General features: G+C 47.4%; 1 protein-coding gene across 7 annotated transcripts in view; it reads right to left on the reverse strand.

Moving 5' to 3' along the window:
• The window catches only part of Fak (protein tyrosine kinase 2 Fak), a 36,689-nt gene that overhangs the window by 2,391 nt on the left and 17,086 nt on the right, over positions 1–17,212 (reverse strand). For 3 of the 7 annotated variants that reach the window (XM_026812584.1, XM_026812583.1, XM_018022469.2), the window contains exons 2-22: positions 14,913–15,560; positions 6,748–6,893; positions 6,431–6,606; positions 6,225–6,356; positions 6,014–6,163; positions 5,763–5,951; positions 5,601–5,681; positions 5,299–5,521; positions 5,156–5,191; positions 4,901–5,032; positions 4,642–4,824; positions 4,331–4,547; positions 4,067–4,257; positions 3,799–4,003; positions 3,640–3,719; positions 1,762–3,554; positions 1,087–1,230; positions 863–1,015; positions 704–803; positions 403–634; positions 41–332 (exon numbers count right to left, since the gene is read on the reverse strand). In XM_026812584.1, the coding sequence (XP_026668385.1) occupies positions 41–332; positions 403–634; positions 704–803; positions 863–1,015; positions 1,087–1,230; positions 1,762–3,554; positions 3,640–3,719; positions 3,799–4,003; positions 4,067–4,257; positions 4,331–4,547; positions 4,642–4,824; positions 4,901–5,032; positions 5,156–5,191; positions 5,299–5,521; positions 5,601–5,681; positions 5,763–5,951; positions 6,014–6,163; positions 6,225–6,356; positions 6,431–6,606; positions 6,748–6,893; positions 14,913–14,995 (4,938 nt within the window). In that variant the 5' untranslated portion in view covers positions 14,996–15,560. Of the gene's footprint in view, positions 1–40; positions 333–402; positions 635–703; positions 804–862; positions 1,016–1,086; positions 1,231–1,761; positions 3,555–3,639; positions 3,720–3,798; positions 4,004–4,066; positions 4,258–4,330; positions 4,548–4,641; positions 4,825–4,900; positions 5,033–5,155; positions 5,192–5,298; positions 5,522–5,600; positions 5,682–5,762; positions 5,952–6,013; positions 6,164–6,224; positions 6,357–6,430; positions 6,607–6,747; positions 6,894–11,398; positions 12,179–14,912; positions 15,561–17,212 lie in introns of those variants that run through there. The other 4 variants (XM_026812585.1, XM_026812581.1, XM_018022473.2 and 1 more) reach the window with 4 other exon arrangements.

Genomic DNA, 17,212 nt, shown 5'->3' on the forward strand with positions numbered 1-17,212 from the left:
ATCCTGTCTGTCATCGGCTTTTACGTCGTGTACAATTTACCTGTAACGAACGATCGACGGATTGACCCATTCTGTGTAGAAGATCACCGCTTTGGCTCTGTCTGAATGTCGCGCCTTGACGCTCGCTCGACTGGCTTCTCCTCAGAAATTGTTCTCCGGATTGACTGGAGCGGATGCGATTCTCCGCCGAGGATTCTTGCGGGACGTTAATATGGTTTTGCTTCTGACAAATCTGACTATCTACGTACGGATAGCGAATGCGTATCGAGTCGATCACGTCTAGAAGATTCTTTGCGTCCATCGCTAAGATGTGAGCCGCAGACAGCATCCCCCTGAAATTCCATGAAATTATATTTTGAAACGTCAGTATCGAACGAACTGCACGCGAAACCGGGCATTTACTTTCGATATTCGGCGTCCAGCGTAGTAGCACTGTACTTCTGAGCTTGTTTCATCGCTGTTACCAGTTCTGCCATATCCTTGCTGAGGACCTTATGCGCCATTTCTACCTCTCGATGAGCAGAAATGGGTAAGATGTCCATCAGGACATCGACAGATGAGAGCAGTGCTCTCAATTCGATGCCCACTTTGCGCACCAAGTCCAAATATTGATCGGCCTTGCTCTGCTGAACTCCTACGTTTCGATATCGCCGATGCATTACCAGGAACGAGCGTATTATTAACTATCTACAACAGTTCATACCTTGGGAGAGGGACATCACGGCGCGAACTACGCTCGTTGTACAATCGTAAACTTTATCATTCGTTCTATCCAGATCCGCGGTGGGCGTAGGTTCCATTTTCTAAACAAATAAACTCTTCTCGTGATACCGTTCATACTTTAACGGGGCAGGTACAGTACCTTTACGATGATTACTTTGTCGCTGCCTTTATCGGAACCCAGGGAACCAGTATTAGCGCTGTGCTGCTGTTCGTGACTCGGTGACTGCGTGACCGAACGTGGAACCGGAGGACTCGCGCTCTCATCTCCGCTCGTTGCGATGGATAAGCGTTTCTAAACATTACGATAATCGTTTATGTAAAATGTGATTTATGAAAAGCGCGATGATCGCGAACGATTCGCACCTCTTCTCTTGCCAACCAACGACTGTCCTCCTCCGATTGCCGTTGCTGCTCCAATAGTCGTTGCTCCAGCAATTTCTGTTCATCGTCGATGCCACCGCTGAAATTTTCCGTAATGCTGTCGAATAACTGAGACTGTGCATTCCTCTGAAAGTTAAAGAAAACTCTTTATTCTCAACCGTCCGTTTGCGAAGGCTTCGGGGCGGCTCACTATCACAGCGTATTTAATAAGACGTATGTACACAATAAAATTAAAGAGATGCATAATTGTCGATGCAAAACCAATAATCAGAACAATAGTAGTGCAATCATACTCGTTTACATGCAGCTCAGCTTTGTTAACAGTGACGACGTTGTCACTGTCGCTTCATGCATACAAAGATTAGCCTACCAAAACTGCAAAATAAAATTAATTCGGATTATGGCTGATAAAAATGAGAGGACCGTCCTGTATACAATAAACGAGAGAAAAAGGGCCATTTAATCGTGTGAATATGAACGAGCAGGTGAGCGCGCTGCATGTACCAGAAGCAGTATAATTACGCATTTGTATGTACACGCGGTTTGCAAATTAAAAAGATACGGTGCCGCTCGAATCGGATAAGTAAAATAAATAAAAAATAAAATAATTGGCAGAGTAGAGGATGCGATTTTCATTCCTAGGAGGCATTGCCAAACCTGGTCTTGCTGTGCCTCCTCTGTCATCGAGCTGCTCGATGACATTGTGCTGTCACTGACAGCGGAAGATATCAGCGACCCGGAGAGCGTACCGTCTGTCGAGCTTGTCAATGGTTCGTCTTGCTTTTGGGTAACGAACGTGGTGATTTTCGCGACGCCGGTCGCCATTTGAGGCACGCTGGATCTTACGATTCCCATCTGGACCGGTTGCGGTATGTACTGCGGCGTCGGATTCGTCGCGGTCGTTTGCAAATTCGCGATGTTACTCTGCGGCGTCTGACCGTGGTGCATCACGGCGACGGAAGCCGGGACGACGACTACGTTAGACGCGCTCGGATGAATTTGTTGCTGTCCGGCCGATTGAAGCACGGACGTGGCGAAATGAACAGGATGACTCTGTGCCATCTCGTAAGGCAACTGCTGATTCACGTTCGTAGTTTGCACGTGACTGGCCATTTCGGCTTGCATCTGTTGAACGTAGACCGGGACCTTCTGAGCCTGCACCACCGTGACGGAAGTCGCATGGGCCGTGTAAATCGGGTTCGCGCCGGTCGCTTGACTCTGCTGACTCGTGTGCTGCGTCGCGACGTAAGAAACCGGCTGATAAATCACGGGCCTCTGGACGTTCTGCACATGCTGCAGGTACATCGGCTGCGATGCCAGGTGATTGATGTTCGAGTAGATTTGTTGGTGCTGATAATTCTGCGCGTGCATCGGTTGCGCCTGTAGATTTTGCCCGGGAGTCGTGACGTGCGCTAAATTGCCTCTAGGATTCGGTACGGCAGAGACGACCGACGCGTTCACGGGTTTCAAATCGGTCGCCGATTGACTCTGGCTGGTCTGCGCTCGGAACTTCAACACCGGCCCGTATAGGCACTCGGCGTTAGATACAGGAATGGCAGCGTTTACCGAACTAACGATCGACACGCGTGGATAAACTACGGCCGTGGCAGGATTTTGCTGAACGCAACTAGTGCTCTGGCTCATCGATTGAGAGACGCTGAACGCCTGAGTCGCGGTGTTCGCGGTCAACTGAATGAAACTCGACGGTTGACTTTGACCGCTGTTCGTTCCTACTACGATACTGTTCAAGCTACTAGGCCCAAAGTTACCGGGGTTCTCACCGAAATTACCGCCTACGCTGGGACTTTGGCTAAGATTGCCAACGATAGCGGAGCTCTGCGTGAAATTAGCGACCGGCCCGTAAATCTCGCCGCACGTGGCCGCGATCGTTGTAATGGGAACGGCAGTGGAAGCTGTGAACTTTTGCACGGGAGAGTACAGATCGCCGGTGACGGAACCGACCACTTTCGAGCTGACCGCGTACAAATTTTGCATCTCTTTAACCTTCTGCTGCTTTCTGTTCGCGGCCGGAGAGGATTGAGTTTGCGCCGTCTCCGAAATGGTCAAGCTGGACATGAGCGGAGTGTCCGAGGAATCGAGGGAGTCGAGATTAGTGTCGGATAAAGTGGAATCGCCGGAGTGGGTATCGTGGGAGCCGGAAGGTTCCGAGTTGGCCGGATCGCAAAAAGGTAGATCCGAGACCAGGGCTGTGGTTAAGACTTGGTCTTCGTCTTGGAATTGTACTGCTAGGGTATTGAAAGGCGACGCGGGTGTTGTGTAGACGGAGGGACATACCCCCCTGGCTTGATTATCCTTCATAAGCTGCGCGAGAACCTCGGGGCTCTGCGCCACGATGTACGTCGAGACCGGCGCAGCGGTAGTTAGCTGGGATTGATCCGTCGTGTTTTGCGGTTGCCTCGAAGGTTTCGGCGGCGGTACATCGTCTGCGCCTAAATGACGAAACATTATCTGCGCCATGCTACACGGAATTATCTCGAGAACGACTCAAATCGAATATGCCTCGTTTTTACGTACCCCACGACATCGCCTGCACTCTCCTGTTCTCCCTTCTCATCGTTTCTTGCTGCTGATGTTTCTCCTCCAACAGAATCTCGCTGTAACGTAATAACACGATCCCGCGACTCGATAAAAAGTTAAATGTTATATACATGGACGATCGAATGGAACACTCACTGCAACGTTTCTCTGATTTCCTTGAACGTCGGTCGCTTGCTAGGCTCGTAGTTCCAGCATTGAGACATCAAGGAGTATAATCGCGGCGGGCAGTGATTCGGTAACGCGAGTCTTTCTCCGTTCTCTAACTTGCGTATCACCTCGTTGTTTTTTACACCTTGGAACGGTTTCACTCCTAACATTAAAATCTCCCACATGCACACACCTAGAGAAATAAAAACGTTTAATTTGACTGAAACGGCAATCGTCTTCTTCAGGTGAAACTTACCAAACATCCAGACATCGGAAGATGTCGTAAATCGTCGAAAATTGATGCTCTCGGGTGCCATCCATTTGATGGGTAACTTACATCTACTAGCGGTATAGTAACTTTGATCTTCCACCCATCTGCTGAGGCCGAAATCCGCCAGTTTCACGCAATTGTGCGTAGAAACTAACACGTTCCTCGCGGCGATATCCCTGGGGAGAACCAACAGATATTAGCGACTGAGCAAAATTAATATTGAATTCCTCGGCCTTATCGAGCAACTACCTGTGCACGAACTTCTTGCTCTCGAGATAAGATAAGGCAGTGCTTAATTGAAACGTGTAAAGGAGAAGGGTCGCGAGGTCCAACCGATGTTTGTTCGACTGCAAGTAAGCGCGCATCTCTCCTAGCCTGGCCAACTCCATCACCAGCCAAATCGGCGCTTCCGAACACACGCCGATCAGTCTTATGATGTGAGGATGCTCGAACTGTTGCATTATGACTGAAATTTCAATCGTCAAAATAATTATCGTCACGTAGTAAATCCGTATTTTGTGCAGTGAATCGCGTTCCTTATATTAATACAAGTTCCTTACAAGCTTCCTCTAGGAATTTCTCTGCGGTCGCGGAATCCGCGTCGACTTTACAAGTTTTCACTGCCACGGGAGTCAGCTGGTTGTCTCTACCTTTGTACGAGCCTTTATGTACATTGCCGAACTGACCCTCTCCGATGATCTCGCCCAATTCCACTTGATTTCTAACGATCTCATAGTTCCTAGCTAAAATTTCAATGATATTTCAATGATACAAGTAACTACGAATGTTGGTAACAGGTATGTATCAATTTTAACGTACTCGTTGGCGTGGAATAATCCCCTTCCTCGTCCACGATTTCCGCGTAATCTTCCGACAAAATAGTGCCCGTCTTGCTGACATTTTTCTCTGGGCTATTGGAACGATCTTGCCTGTACTTGGGTGGATGAGCATCTATTTTAAAATAAACCATATCATTGACGACGATCGATAGGTGAGTTTCGACGGATACGAAGTCGATTTAGACAATACTGTGATAAACTATAACCATAATTGGGATCACTCAAAATTACAAACCTTTGCATGGACAGGGATAGTTTTTCCACGATGCAGCTTGGAATTATAAACGATTGTAACTTAGTATATTTTGTACGTGTAACGTAAACGGGATTTTTGATCCTTTTTATCCTAGATTTAAAAGATTTTTTCAGCAGTCGTACCTTTCCTGTTCCACAACGAGGTGTTGCTTCCGGTGACTAGCCTACAGTATCCGTCGATTAAATCTGCGAGGCTCTCCGCCTGGTCTAGACTCGAACAAGTTATACTAAGCGTTTCCTCGGCTCCGGCTACCCTTAATTTAATGCACGCTTTCGCGTGCTCTTTGCAGTCCGACACGAGCGTTTGGATAGACTGTATCTGAGAGAATTCGGCCATCCTCGTTGGCTGCAAATCATTTATTGATCCATAAAGTTCATCGCCGTGTCTCCGGATACTTAGAAGCGAATCAAGAGTCAGAACGTACCACTGTTCCTCCTCTGTGAGCCATGTAAGATATGCCTAAGTCCGGTCCAATGACTAGTTCTACAGGAATAGACCAGCTCGACTGTAAATTGTAATAAAGATAATAAAACGTAATGTCCGATCTTCCAAATGTAATTTTTAGACAGTCTGGACGTCGACTCACCCCCAAAGCGCAAATGAACCTCTCCTGGTCGAATCTATAGTGCGCCCTTAACAAATCGAAGAACTTGAACATGCATTCGAGCTCTGACAATGCCGCGACCTTCTTGAAGTGCTGCTGTATCAGCTTACGCAGTGCCTTTGGTTTCATTCCGTTCAACACGGCCCGCGGTAAAAACTTGTGCAGGCCGACCTGCGGATCGAAAGTTTCGCTAGAAAACTCCGCGACCGAGTCGGCAACTATTCGAAGCCTACCTCTCGTTCCAGGTACTCCAGGTTGCTCTTTTTATCGAGCGCCATGTTTCCCATGTCCTTGAAAAAATAGCGAATCTCCAGGCAACACAGCTGCACCGCCACGTCCTGGTCCAGAGACGAATGATTCGCGCAGAGGTAATCGTTTCGCACCTACGAGACCAACGGTAAATCCCTATGTCCAGCAAAGAAACCGAAAGATTCTCCAAGATACCTGGTCGTAATAGTAGAAGAACGTCACTTTGTCCTTCTCGTATAAGTCGTTCAAATTGTGCGGCAAGTAGCGAATCCTCAGCTCGTACCTCCACTCGCTGTGAGGGTGTTTCTTCTCGTACTTCTCTTGGACCTGACACATCAACCATTCCCGATATAAGATTCGCAACGAACGCACACATTTATTCCATTGAGACATCGATTTACCTGGTACATGGTGGTGTCTTGGTGCAACCAGTAATTCTCCCCGGAGCCAGGGTGATGGAGTCTCATGGCGTAAAGGTGTCGATAGTGCCTGGTACCCGGTGCCAGTCGACTGGTCACCAAGGAGATGATTCCTTTCACGTCGATCGCATCGCCGAATTTGACGACGTTGAAACCACCTAAAGAGGAAGCAAAGTTTCATACTCGTCCCAAGATTCTCTCTTCCATCGAAGAGAAGTTTCTCTCTCTCCTGATTTAATCAGTTTCACGGAAGACTGGTTCTTAATTGTACGAAGCTCGAGATTCCGACGGAAATTTACCGTTAGGCAGATGAACCTTGAGGGTCGCCTTGTCCATGGGGGTGGGCGATCCATGGGGTGGCGTGTTCCTCCCGCTGATATTTCCCTGTACACCGCCACCGCCTCCTCCGCCTCCATCTCCCACGCCAGTGCTCATCCCCTCATGGCTACCATGGAAAAGGAAAGAGAGTTGCAAAGAAGTCTGAGCCTCGTCGGCGGTCACGTCAATTATGCATTGTCTCATAAAACCTCGGCTCGCTAGTTCGACTAACGTGCGAGCACTTGCCTAGAGAGGATCAATTATTCATCGGCCCATTGAGGAAAAGGATTTCTGCTGAAACCTTCCTCCGGGCTCAACTTCGTCGAGACACGGATAATACCGCAAAGAACTATTGTTCGACTGTGTCATAATACGCACGGGACGAAGTACATAAATATAGAAAATATATAACTATATAAAAAACGAAAAACAGTTTTTTGCAAATAACTCGTTAACTATTGGCACTAGCGAATTCTTTTTGCACAGAAATTGTAGATCTCGTCGTCCCCTACAAAATGAGCCTAAATACGCCCCCCTACGCCCATCCGTTCGGGAGTTATTGAGGAAAAACGAAAAGTCTTTTTAAAAGTTCACAGATTCGACGGGCGAATTGCAGAATCTGAAGGCGAATTCGCCCGTCGAAATAGCGAACTTTTAAAAAGACTTTTCGTTTTTCCTCAATAACTCCCGAACGGATGGACGTAGGGGGGCGTATGTAAGACCATTTTGTAGGGGACGACGAGATCTACAATTTCTGTGCAAAAAGAATTCGCTAGTGCCAATAGTTACCGAGTTCTAGACGAAAAACGAAAAACTGTTTTTTGCAAATAACTCGGTAACTATTCATGCTAGCTCAAAACTATTATATACGAATTGTAGGCCTCGTCGTCCCCCACAAAATGGACCCATAAACGTCTCCCTAAGTCCATCCGTTTGGAAGTTATTGGCAAAAAACAGAAAAAAAGTTTTGTGCAAATAACTCGGTAACTATTGGCACTAGCGAATTCTTTTTGCACAGAAATTGTAGATCTCGTCGCCCCCTACAAAATGAGCCTACAAACGTCCCCTTAAGACCATCCGTATGGAAGTTATTGACAAAAAACAGAAAAACTGCGAAAATTTGAAGGGGTACCCGTTTGGAAAAATGTCGGAAAAATAAAAGACTTCCTTTTTTCTGACAATTTCGAAAAATGCTTTAAATAAAAGTTGTAGGTGCTGCTATTGTCTACAGGAAGACAATTGAAAACAAGGAAGAGTGATTACCATAAGAGTACATGTAAATTTCAAGTCACATTTTCAAAAAACCAATGAATTGATTTAAAATTTTGCAGATAGGTTTTAATAGGAAGTAATATTTATAATAACTTATATGATATATATGTAATGGTTTAATAGGAACATATAATATTTAAAATTTAACGTGCTGGCATTATAATATGCTAATTATATAGCCTGCTCATCCATAAGTCTCGTTCCACGGCTCTTGCTATCGCGTATCATTAATAAAATTGAAATGCCAGTTGGTTTCAGTATAGAATCAACGCTATGAGTTAGCGCGATCTCTTCGCCTTTCCCTTTAATAAAGTCCAGCACTTGATTAAAAATCCACTGTTGACGCCGCAGCGCAATATTTCACTAAGCTTAATCATCGGAGCCGATCGCGATTGTTCTTCAGTCGACCGTTCCCAGCCTTTCCATGATCGGTGTCGATCGTTCCACGGTATTTTTAAGTACTATACTACCACTTACAGAACCAGAATATAATGTGACGCGTTCGTCACCGAGCAGTAACGTGCGGATTCTCGGATTCCACTGACCAAGCGACCGACCAGACACTTTGGCGAGGATCTTTATCGGGAAGATTAAATTTTATACGATAACTCTCAAACATTGAATCATAGGTAATGACGAGTCGTAACATTCTTCCCAGCTTTCTTCAAGGAAAACTGTATCGGTGACGTCACTCGCAATGACCTAATAAAGTGTCTCGCTCGCCAGCCTTTGGTCACATCACGCCTTTGGATACAATCTGAATCGCTCCGGCGAACGTTCTCAGATATCGAAGAGAAACATTTTTTAACACTTTTATATCTTCTGTCGAAAAACTACCTTCGGAGGCGGGGAACAGATTTAGTATCGATAGAAGTTTCGCTCGGTGCGGACGACTCTATGGGGTGGTTCTGAAAAGGTTTTGCGGCACGTGTTTGCACGCAGCCGCATCCCCGTCCATTCAACCGGGTCTCGTATTTACCCTTTTCGACCTTCTGACACATTTGCCCGCACGTTGCACTTACATAGTTACCGATTCGACCAGCCACGGCATTCATGCAAGATCCCCGACTCGATTTTGAAACGGAGACTCTTCAAGTGACTCGAACGCGCGCTCGCTGGAAATCGTTTCAGCGGTATTTCGCATGGGGATCTGCGAGAACGAGATTCGAGACGAAAATCGAGCCTTGAAACGATTTCACGCGAAAATGTATCTCCGCTTTGTACAATCGATCGATGAATAGATTTTCGTAGGAGAAAACGTCGAGCGTTTTGAGGGTATTCTAAAAAATTTGACACGCGAAAGTATCGTCGGGTAGTTCCAGCCAAGTCGAGTGTTTGCATCGGAGCTATTAATGCAAATGTATATTACGAGCGTCGTCCGGCTACGGAATGCCGTCGGTCAGGGACGAAACGCTTACGCCAAGAACCACCAACTACTGGGTCGATCAAACCATTGTACCCAAACGAAATCTCAGCGTTCACTACAGCGTAAAATGCATTGATGTGTTGTAAAAATCAATAATTCTGTTTAATAAATTAATGGAAACAAATCTTGGCGTTTTTATTTTACGATCCTTGACCGAATGACCAATCCTAGAGGGTGGGTACTTAAAGTCAATTGGTCATTCCCTTTGGAATGACCCAAAAAATCCTGCCCGATTATCGATAAATGCGGAAGTAAACGAATATGCAAATCAGGAGCCAAGCCTTCTCAGAATCGGCCAATCATTTTGCGCAGACGTCATTTTGCCCAAACTGTCGATCCCCGAGAGAGTATAAATACAGAGCCCCGGCGCTCCTCGAGTCACTCGATCGGCATTAAGGCCGGTCGAGACACCCCTTTTCCCATCCCTTGCGAATCGTATGCGTGTGCGGTGTGCGGTATGAGTATGATTGTGTGGGTACCGGTACTAGTGTGCAGTATGCCTTCCAAAATTCCACCCTATAACGGAGCGAATTTAACTTCATCCCTCTCTCTCTCTCTCTCTCGTTTCAGTTAATACATTTTGCTCGCGTTTTAGTTTACCCGCGCCGCGAATAGTAGTTTACCAGTCAGACTTTGCTCGAGTACCAGAGGGAGAAAAGAGTTGTGGTCCTGTATCTCGGTGGCCTGTCTCGTCAGTCGCTGGGGTGTTCCTGTTCCATTCCCAGGTGCAGTGCGTAAGCTCGGTGAGACGGATTGGTCGTGGTCAGGCCATTCCTGCGCTGAGGCATCGTCATTCGGGTGCAGGGTCCTGCTCGGCTCGAACTCTGGTGCCCAAGTGAAGTCTGACATTTTGTTCTCACCTTAGTTTCCATTTAGAGTCAATAGTTAGAGTCAATAGTTAGAGTCTTGTTCGCAATCGTCTAAAATCCTTCTCCAATATTCGCTCCGTATAATAGGGTGGCAATTTAATAGGGAAGGGGGCAGTGGGGATTGTCCACTGTCTGGGTCTCGAACGTAGTCACCTCCACGCGGTGAGACCTGGGTTGGTAGCGTTTCCAAAGTCTTTGGGAACGGTACCAAGCTAAGAACTACACTATAGTTTAAAAATTTCTGTACTTCAAATTGTATGTACAACTAATGGAAATAAAATTGTAAATATAAAAATTCGTGATTGTTGGATCATTATCGATTCGATGAAACTAGCGAGTCTGCGAAAAATCGCATCGTCCGAACTGGCTTGTCAATCAAGCGTTTGCGGAAACGCGAGCCAGCAATTCACGGACGATTGCCAATATCGTCGATGGGCCTTTTAATTCACGTTGTACTTTGCATCGACGAACAGTGCAGAGAGCGTTACGTAACGAGCGTAAATTGTTAAATGCCGCGGCGGTATCTATACGGTCAAAGCACCTATTCTTCCCCGGAAAAACGAGCTATAACGAGGGACGATTCTGCTGGTACTAGAAATGAAGATTAATTTTGCGGGATTTTCGTGGCGCGGTAAATCGGCCGAAATTGATTCGATCGAAGCCGACATATTAAACAGGTTTCAGCGTTAATTAGAGAGCCTGGGTAAGTACATCGACCCGCTGGTTATTTGTTTGTCTCACGGGGCGTCGATAGATGGCTTCTCCTCGATAATTGCTCGTCAGTGCTTGAGAAATACGAAACACGGAAATCTTCGGTTCAGATAATCGATCGATGAACCGAAGCTCGTAGATTCGGATCGATACGATTAAAGAGACAGACAAGGATGCAAAGTGCGTCCCTGACCCGGAACGAGTACCGACCACCACGCACCTGCGACTCGCCCACGCACTTTACCTTTCACTATTACTTTCTCTATTGCGCTTTTGCATGGTCTCGGGCGTGACGGAAGGGCCTCCGTCGTGAAAGAAACGCGAGCAAACGTCGACGAGAAGTGATCCATTTACCTGCTACGAGAGACCCTGAGGAACTTCCACGTGCCGAGAGTGTCGGGCGAGTAGGACTCGTTGCATCTTAGTCGTCCGAGCGGACAGAGCAGGCCACCGTTTTCCCTTCTCCATCGTTTCTCCCGCGAGCAACCCCTGTCTCGCCGGAGAAAGAAGATCCCCTTGGGATCTCTGTACGATTCCAGGTTCTGGCCGCGGCACGGCCAAGAAATCCCGCTGGCCTTTCGTTCCACCAATTCCAACATGTCCCACCGACTAATTCATCGACTGCCGCTTGACCAACAGCCAATACGTTTTATATAGTCTGAGAAGAAACAGGATTACGAGATCGGCCAGCGATCTTTCCTAGTCTCGGACGGATCGACAGATCGATTTACCGATATCCTCGCGAGATCTTCTCGCTTCAGTCGTCCCGTCATAGTCACTGACTCTGCCACACGACCGTAACCCGACTCTGGGCAGCACGGATCTTCGAACAGAAACTGTGTCGAAACGATTGCATGGGTCTCGTTTTACGAAACTGAATTACATCTGGTCTCGGGACACGAACGGAGGAGATGGTACGGGCATCGTGAACGATTTTAATTTCGCGCTGTCCGAGCCGACCGAGTCCAGGGACCGAGTTTCGCCATGGAAAAACGCGTCGCGGTAGAACGCGAATTTTTACGTCCACGAAAATTGCGACGAAACGCCCGAAGGGGAGTTGACGTCGTCAAACTCTCAACTGGTTCTTCTTTACACGAGAACCTATGAATGCGTACGCGCACACGTCCAAGCAGAAACTGATGGACGTTTCGCGCCAACAGACAAGCCACCGTCCGACCGTCCTCTCTTTCCCAGCCGAGCCGTTCTTTCTCTCGCGCGTTCGAACGCGTGGGACGACGGTGAAAAATCGCTAAAGTCGCTAGCGCAATTCCTGCGGCGCAAATAAACATAGTGATCCGGCTGGCTGTTCCAGGTCGCGCGGACAGACTGCATGGAGACCGCGCGCGACCACCTCCGTTCTATTTTTTACTCGCCCGTTTCTGGCCGATCTGTCCACCGTTTATCTACAATCTACGCCAATGAGAGATCGAGTCGTCTCGAATCTCGATTACTTCGTTTCTATCCTCAGTGATTTTTTTAATCATTCCATCGATCTATTCCTGTATCGGGGTCGTGATAAGTATACGCGAGTCCGATGCAAAGTACTTACTTTCGAGAGATAATAACAACAATAATAATACTTTATTTCACGGGTAGAGCCTATTAAAAAACAATAGAAAGAATACAGTATAAATGTAGTAACAATAACAGACATAAGATGAAACAAAAGAGAAAATAGCGAGCTTTCTTAATAGATGTAAGAATACGTTAATGATGGATCCTAATTCAATGACGTCCTGCAAGACGTAATGATCGGGTCAAGTTCATCATCGAACTCGAGGATAGCCGCGGTATGTAAAATTATCAAATTTTCTGAGAATCGTCTGAGATTCAGTTTTTGTTCTACGAGGTAGCTGGTCAATAAGGATGATCCGCTCGCGTGTCTGTGTGTGTGTGTGCGCGCGCGAGCAATCGCGGTGACTGGGCCACGATGAAAACGCGGAAACCAGGACCAGGAACGAAGCCCATCGACGATGCCGATGAAGAAAATACGAGTCTGACGAGTCGCGGAACGCGATCCAGCCAGGCGCGTGAAAGGTTGTCCACGAGCTGGCGGTGTTTAATGCCATTTAGAAGGATAGAACGTCGACGATATGTCTCTATTCGCCTACGTAACGTACAATAGAAATTTCTAAAAAATATTCGTCACTGAATCTCTGGTCGATAATAATTTTTATTTAAAGAGGCACTCCTCTACCTGTCTGGTTGTATCAAGGAGAGGAGTGCCTGCGGTCCAACTGCAGTAGAAGACTGGCGATGGTCAAGGAGAGGGCACGTGGCTCGGGAAATGAGAAAAGTTTCGCCGGGATAAGAAGTTTCGCAAGACGTCTGCGCGACGCTGTTCACCAGTGGCACGCTCTTTCGTTTTACTCGCTCAGGCTGGAATCGCGTTCGCCCGCAAGAATCGAACAATCGAAACACCGATACGCGACCACCTACGCAGAAAACAATTGCTTTGTTCCCAGCCGCCGAGATTCCTCCGCGTGGAAAATTAAAATATACCGTTGTCGTTACTCGAATCTCAGAACTATACCTCGGCCATCGACAGACTTTAGATTATCATCAATGCTTGAATAATAATCGTGTTGATTGAAGAGAATTTTGAAACGATTAAACGATTAAATGGTTAAAAGTTCAAGTGTCGGAGGATAGAGGAAGTCTCGGGGAGTTGGAAGATAAACTCGGTGTTTCACGCCGTCCAAGTTCAACGAGCTTTTAAGCTCGGAGAGTGGTAATTTTAGAATGTAGAAGGACCACCGTCGGCCCGTCGGCCCGTCGGCCCGGCAGCCAGCAGGACCCACGGATCTTCGGGTTTCGGTTTTATGGCTCGTATCGTGGTCTCGCGTCGGCTTCGAACGAACCTTAAATTAATTGCCGGCGTCCCCATGCGAATACCCGTGGTTTAACGAACGCTCGCCCCTCGCCGGGAGCCGGGGACGACAAAGTAATTGAAACCGTGCGTGTATCGCTTCACCAGTTAATCGTAAAAAGTATCGACCGCGCCGCTGTATCTCCTTCGGCGTATAAACATCGATTAAGTAGCGAAACAATAGTTTCGCGTAAACGAGGCGTTTTAATTGGTCGCCGCCAAGATGCACAGATGAATTGATACCCGATGCAATTTCGCCATGGTTATCCGCCCCAATCGACGCGACACGATCCAAGGAAAAAAGAAGGAAGCTGTTTGCAACCCCCACTCGAAACCACCCCCGTGGCATTCCGCTCGATTCACGGATCGGTACTTGCAAACGCTTTATGCAGGCAAATTGGCATTGGCCGTTCCTCAAACGAGCCGACCAACCCTTTGTTTAAACGCCTGTTCCCAAGATTCCTACGGCTGGATAGTCTCGTGCCCGAGGAGAGACGAACCGGAAACCCCTCCAGGCAAACTTTTCAAAACCACTCCGCGCCTATTATCATGGAGATTCGATTCGACCCCCGCGAACTAAACGCGATTTCACCTTTGCTCGCGACCCTTTCACCTGGCTCTTACCCGGGAGAGCTTTCGAGCGACGAAACCTCTGCTCGAAACGTCTCGGTGTATTGCCAAGTGCAAACACGATCATCGTGCCGTTATACACAATACTTGGCGTACGAGTTTCTCACTCACTTTATCGATCCCGATCTACTTTTTCATGTACAAACGACTAGATTCAAGTTTCAACATCGTCAACCCTCATATAATTTTCGAACAAACATATTTCCAGCGTTGGTCATACTTTTCGTCTTAATAAATTAATTTGTCTGAGGGAGTGTCAGGGAGGCTGGTTTATTACGCGATCAGTGTCAGAGGCCAGCGGCTTACCTCTTCTGAAACTCTTCGCATCGAGAGATGATAGTTACTTATCGTTTAGGTTTGCATACTCACTCGGTGGTTTCGAGGTACTGGAAGACCCGGTAAACGGGACGTCGATACATGAAGAGATGGTCCTCGACACGCTCCACCATCATCCTAAAACCACTTCATTCGAAACTGCCGGATCACTGATCATCACCCGCCACTAGACACTGTCTTCATCGGCGCAGGTGATATTTAGCGAAAGAGAAAGGAACGAAGCACACCTGTTCGTCTGCGCGAAACAGATTCGTCGACGCAAGTGTCTTTTACTTTTTTATCTCTGACTAGACCGACGGTATCGACGATCGTATCGAACGAGTTCGCGAAACAAAACGAATTCCTCGCCGCGTGTAAACCGGTAACTTCCGGCGTCGGGAAGATTTAGAGCGCCAGACGATTCAACGCCGATCTTTCTTCCTCTGTCGTTAACCGGCGACGATCCGTCGCTTCCCTTTCTGTTGCATACGCGAATTCTGTTGCGAATCGATATCGGAAACACACGCACCGCAAGTTTTTATCCCTCCGTTGACTCTGATCAGTATCACTGTGGTTTATCGCTCGAGCGATCTTCGTCTTTCAGATTCACTCTCTATGAACGTCGATCCTTCCACAAAATCACCGTGCTTCGAGAAGAGTTACCAGACAATGTTCAGAATAAAATCGCTTGTGTGTCTCGATCTGTCGTTATACACCGTTTAAAATGAAATTTCGCATTATCGGTAGTGGGACCGACCCGTACGTTTCTCGTGGCGTCGGAACCCGGCAAAATCACTATCGTCATCTTTATCATACAAGGTGTCCCGGGTTTTAATCAACAAACTTAGGGAGCATATTCTACATGCGAAAATAAAGAACAAAATGTTATGTGAGTTTTTCTCAGAAACGCTTTATTACAAAGTTATAAGCAAATAAAGTTAGAATTGATGACGGCGGATTTTACTGACAATGAATATCGAAAGGACGATATATTATTATTATTATTATTATTATTTTATTATTGCGACACTGAGTTTGCTGGTTTCCCACGTCTCCGCGAACTATGGAGCCGGTAGAGTGCAGATACGAGTCGACCCGGTTACGAATAATGCGAATCGAGCTTTGGTCCCTCGCAGTAGGAAGGAAGAAGCAAGTATTCTTATCTGTTATTATAAGGGGTTGCCGTGTCTTCTCGGGCGTCGGAAGCCCGTGTTGGCCGATTTGCGAGCAGCTACCGATAAGATCTCGCGTGCGATCGCGGACAGGTACCAGAATGAATCGAACCTACCCCAACGATGCGGCGTCGCCTGGACACGGGGCTTGGCACCGAGGCTCGCGTGTCCGTCGACCCCGTAAATTCCCTCGGAACGGAACGTAAACACGGAACTCTTCCGTGAAGAGAGTGACAGCCACAAAAAGCGAGAAGCATATTTCAAACTTAATAAGGGAAACTATTAATAATTCGAAGAATAAACGCATAGTTGGACATCGAGGCAATTACCAGGAATCCGTGCTTCGTCCTTTCAGGAGGAATTGCAATCTCGATAAAAATAAGGAAACAATGAATTTCAGATGAAATGACGCCCGATGGTCGGAACACGGTTCACCGGATTTAATTCGCGAAAAAGCTTGCGCTCCCGGTAAGGCATGCGACCCGTTTCAAGATGGACACCACCCACGTCTGTCTGGAGTATCTGCAGATCACCGCAGTGTTATTCCCGTTGGTACGGTAATTAGCCGGCAGGCTGTGTCAACGACGCGATCGTGCATTTACGTCGCGCTAACTTCCAAATGACGAGTCAAAGAGTTTCATCCGTTTCCGACGATAAACATAAAGAAATATATTGCGTAATAGGATAGAATCGATAGAAACGAAACAGCGTTGGTCCGAACGCGTCGTTAGGGATAAGTGGCGGTCGTGCCAATGAAATTCAGAGGGGCCTCGGCCGATCATTAGATTAGTTTACGTCCAAACATGGGCAAACGAACGGTGCAGGGGAGCATCAGCGTACTTTAGAGCGATCGCTCATAAGTATTCGTCCACGCGTTCTCCGGCTCAACGAAATACATTTTCGCCGACGCGACTAAGCCGGGCTCGTATCGATCCTGCGAGAGGAGACGGCTTTTTCTTTTTTTTTTTTTTTTAAATCGCGTGCTGTTCGGAGATCGTCGATCTTCGAACTCGCATCGGAGCGTAGGAGCGCTGGAAGGGTACGAGTGAACTCGAGGCGGACGCGGCACGCGTGCTCCGCGCACCCGTGTCACGGCGTGCGCTCGATTTTGCGAAACGCAGCCCGTGTCACTGACCGAATCAAGGTCGTGCAACCTTGACACGCCGCTTCGAAATCTTCCTC

Source organism: Ceratina calcarata, unplaced genomic scaffold (genome assembly GCF_001652005.2).
Source record: "Ceratina calcarata isolate Rehan_Ccalc_2016 unplaced genomic scaffold, ASM165200v1 scaffold289.2, whole genome shotgun sequence".
NCBI classification, from domain to species: domain Eukaryota; kingdom Metazoa; phylum Arthropoda; class Insecta; order Hymenoptera; family Apidae; genus Ceratina; species Ceratina calcarata.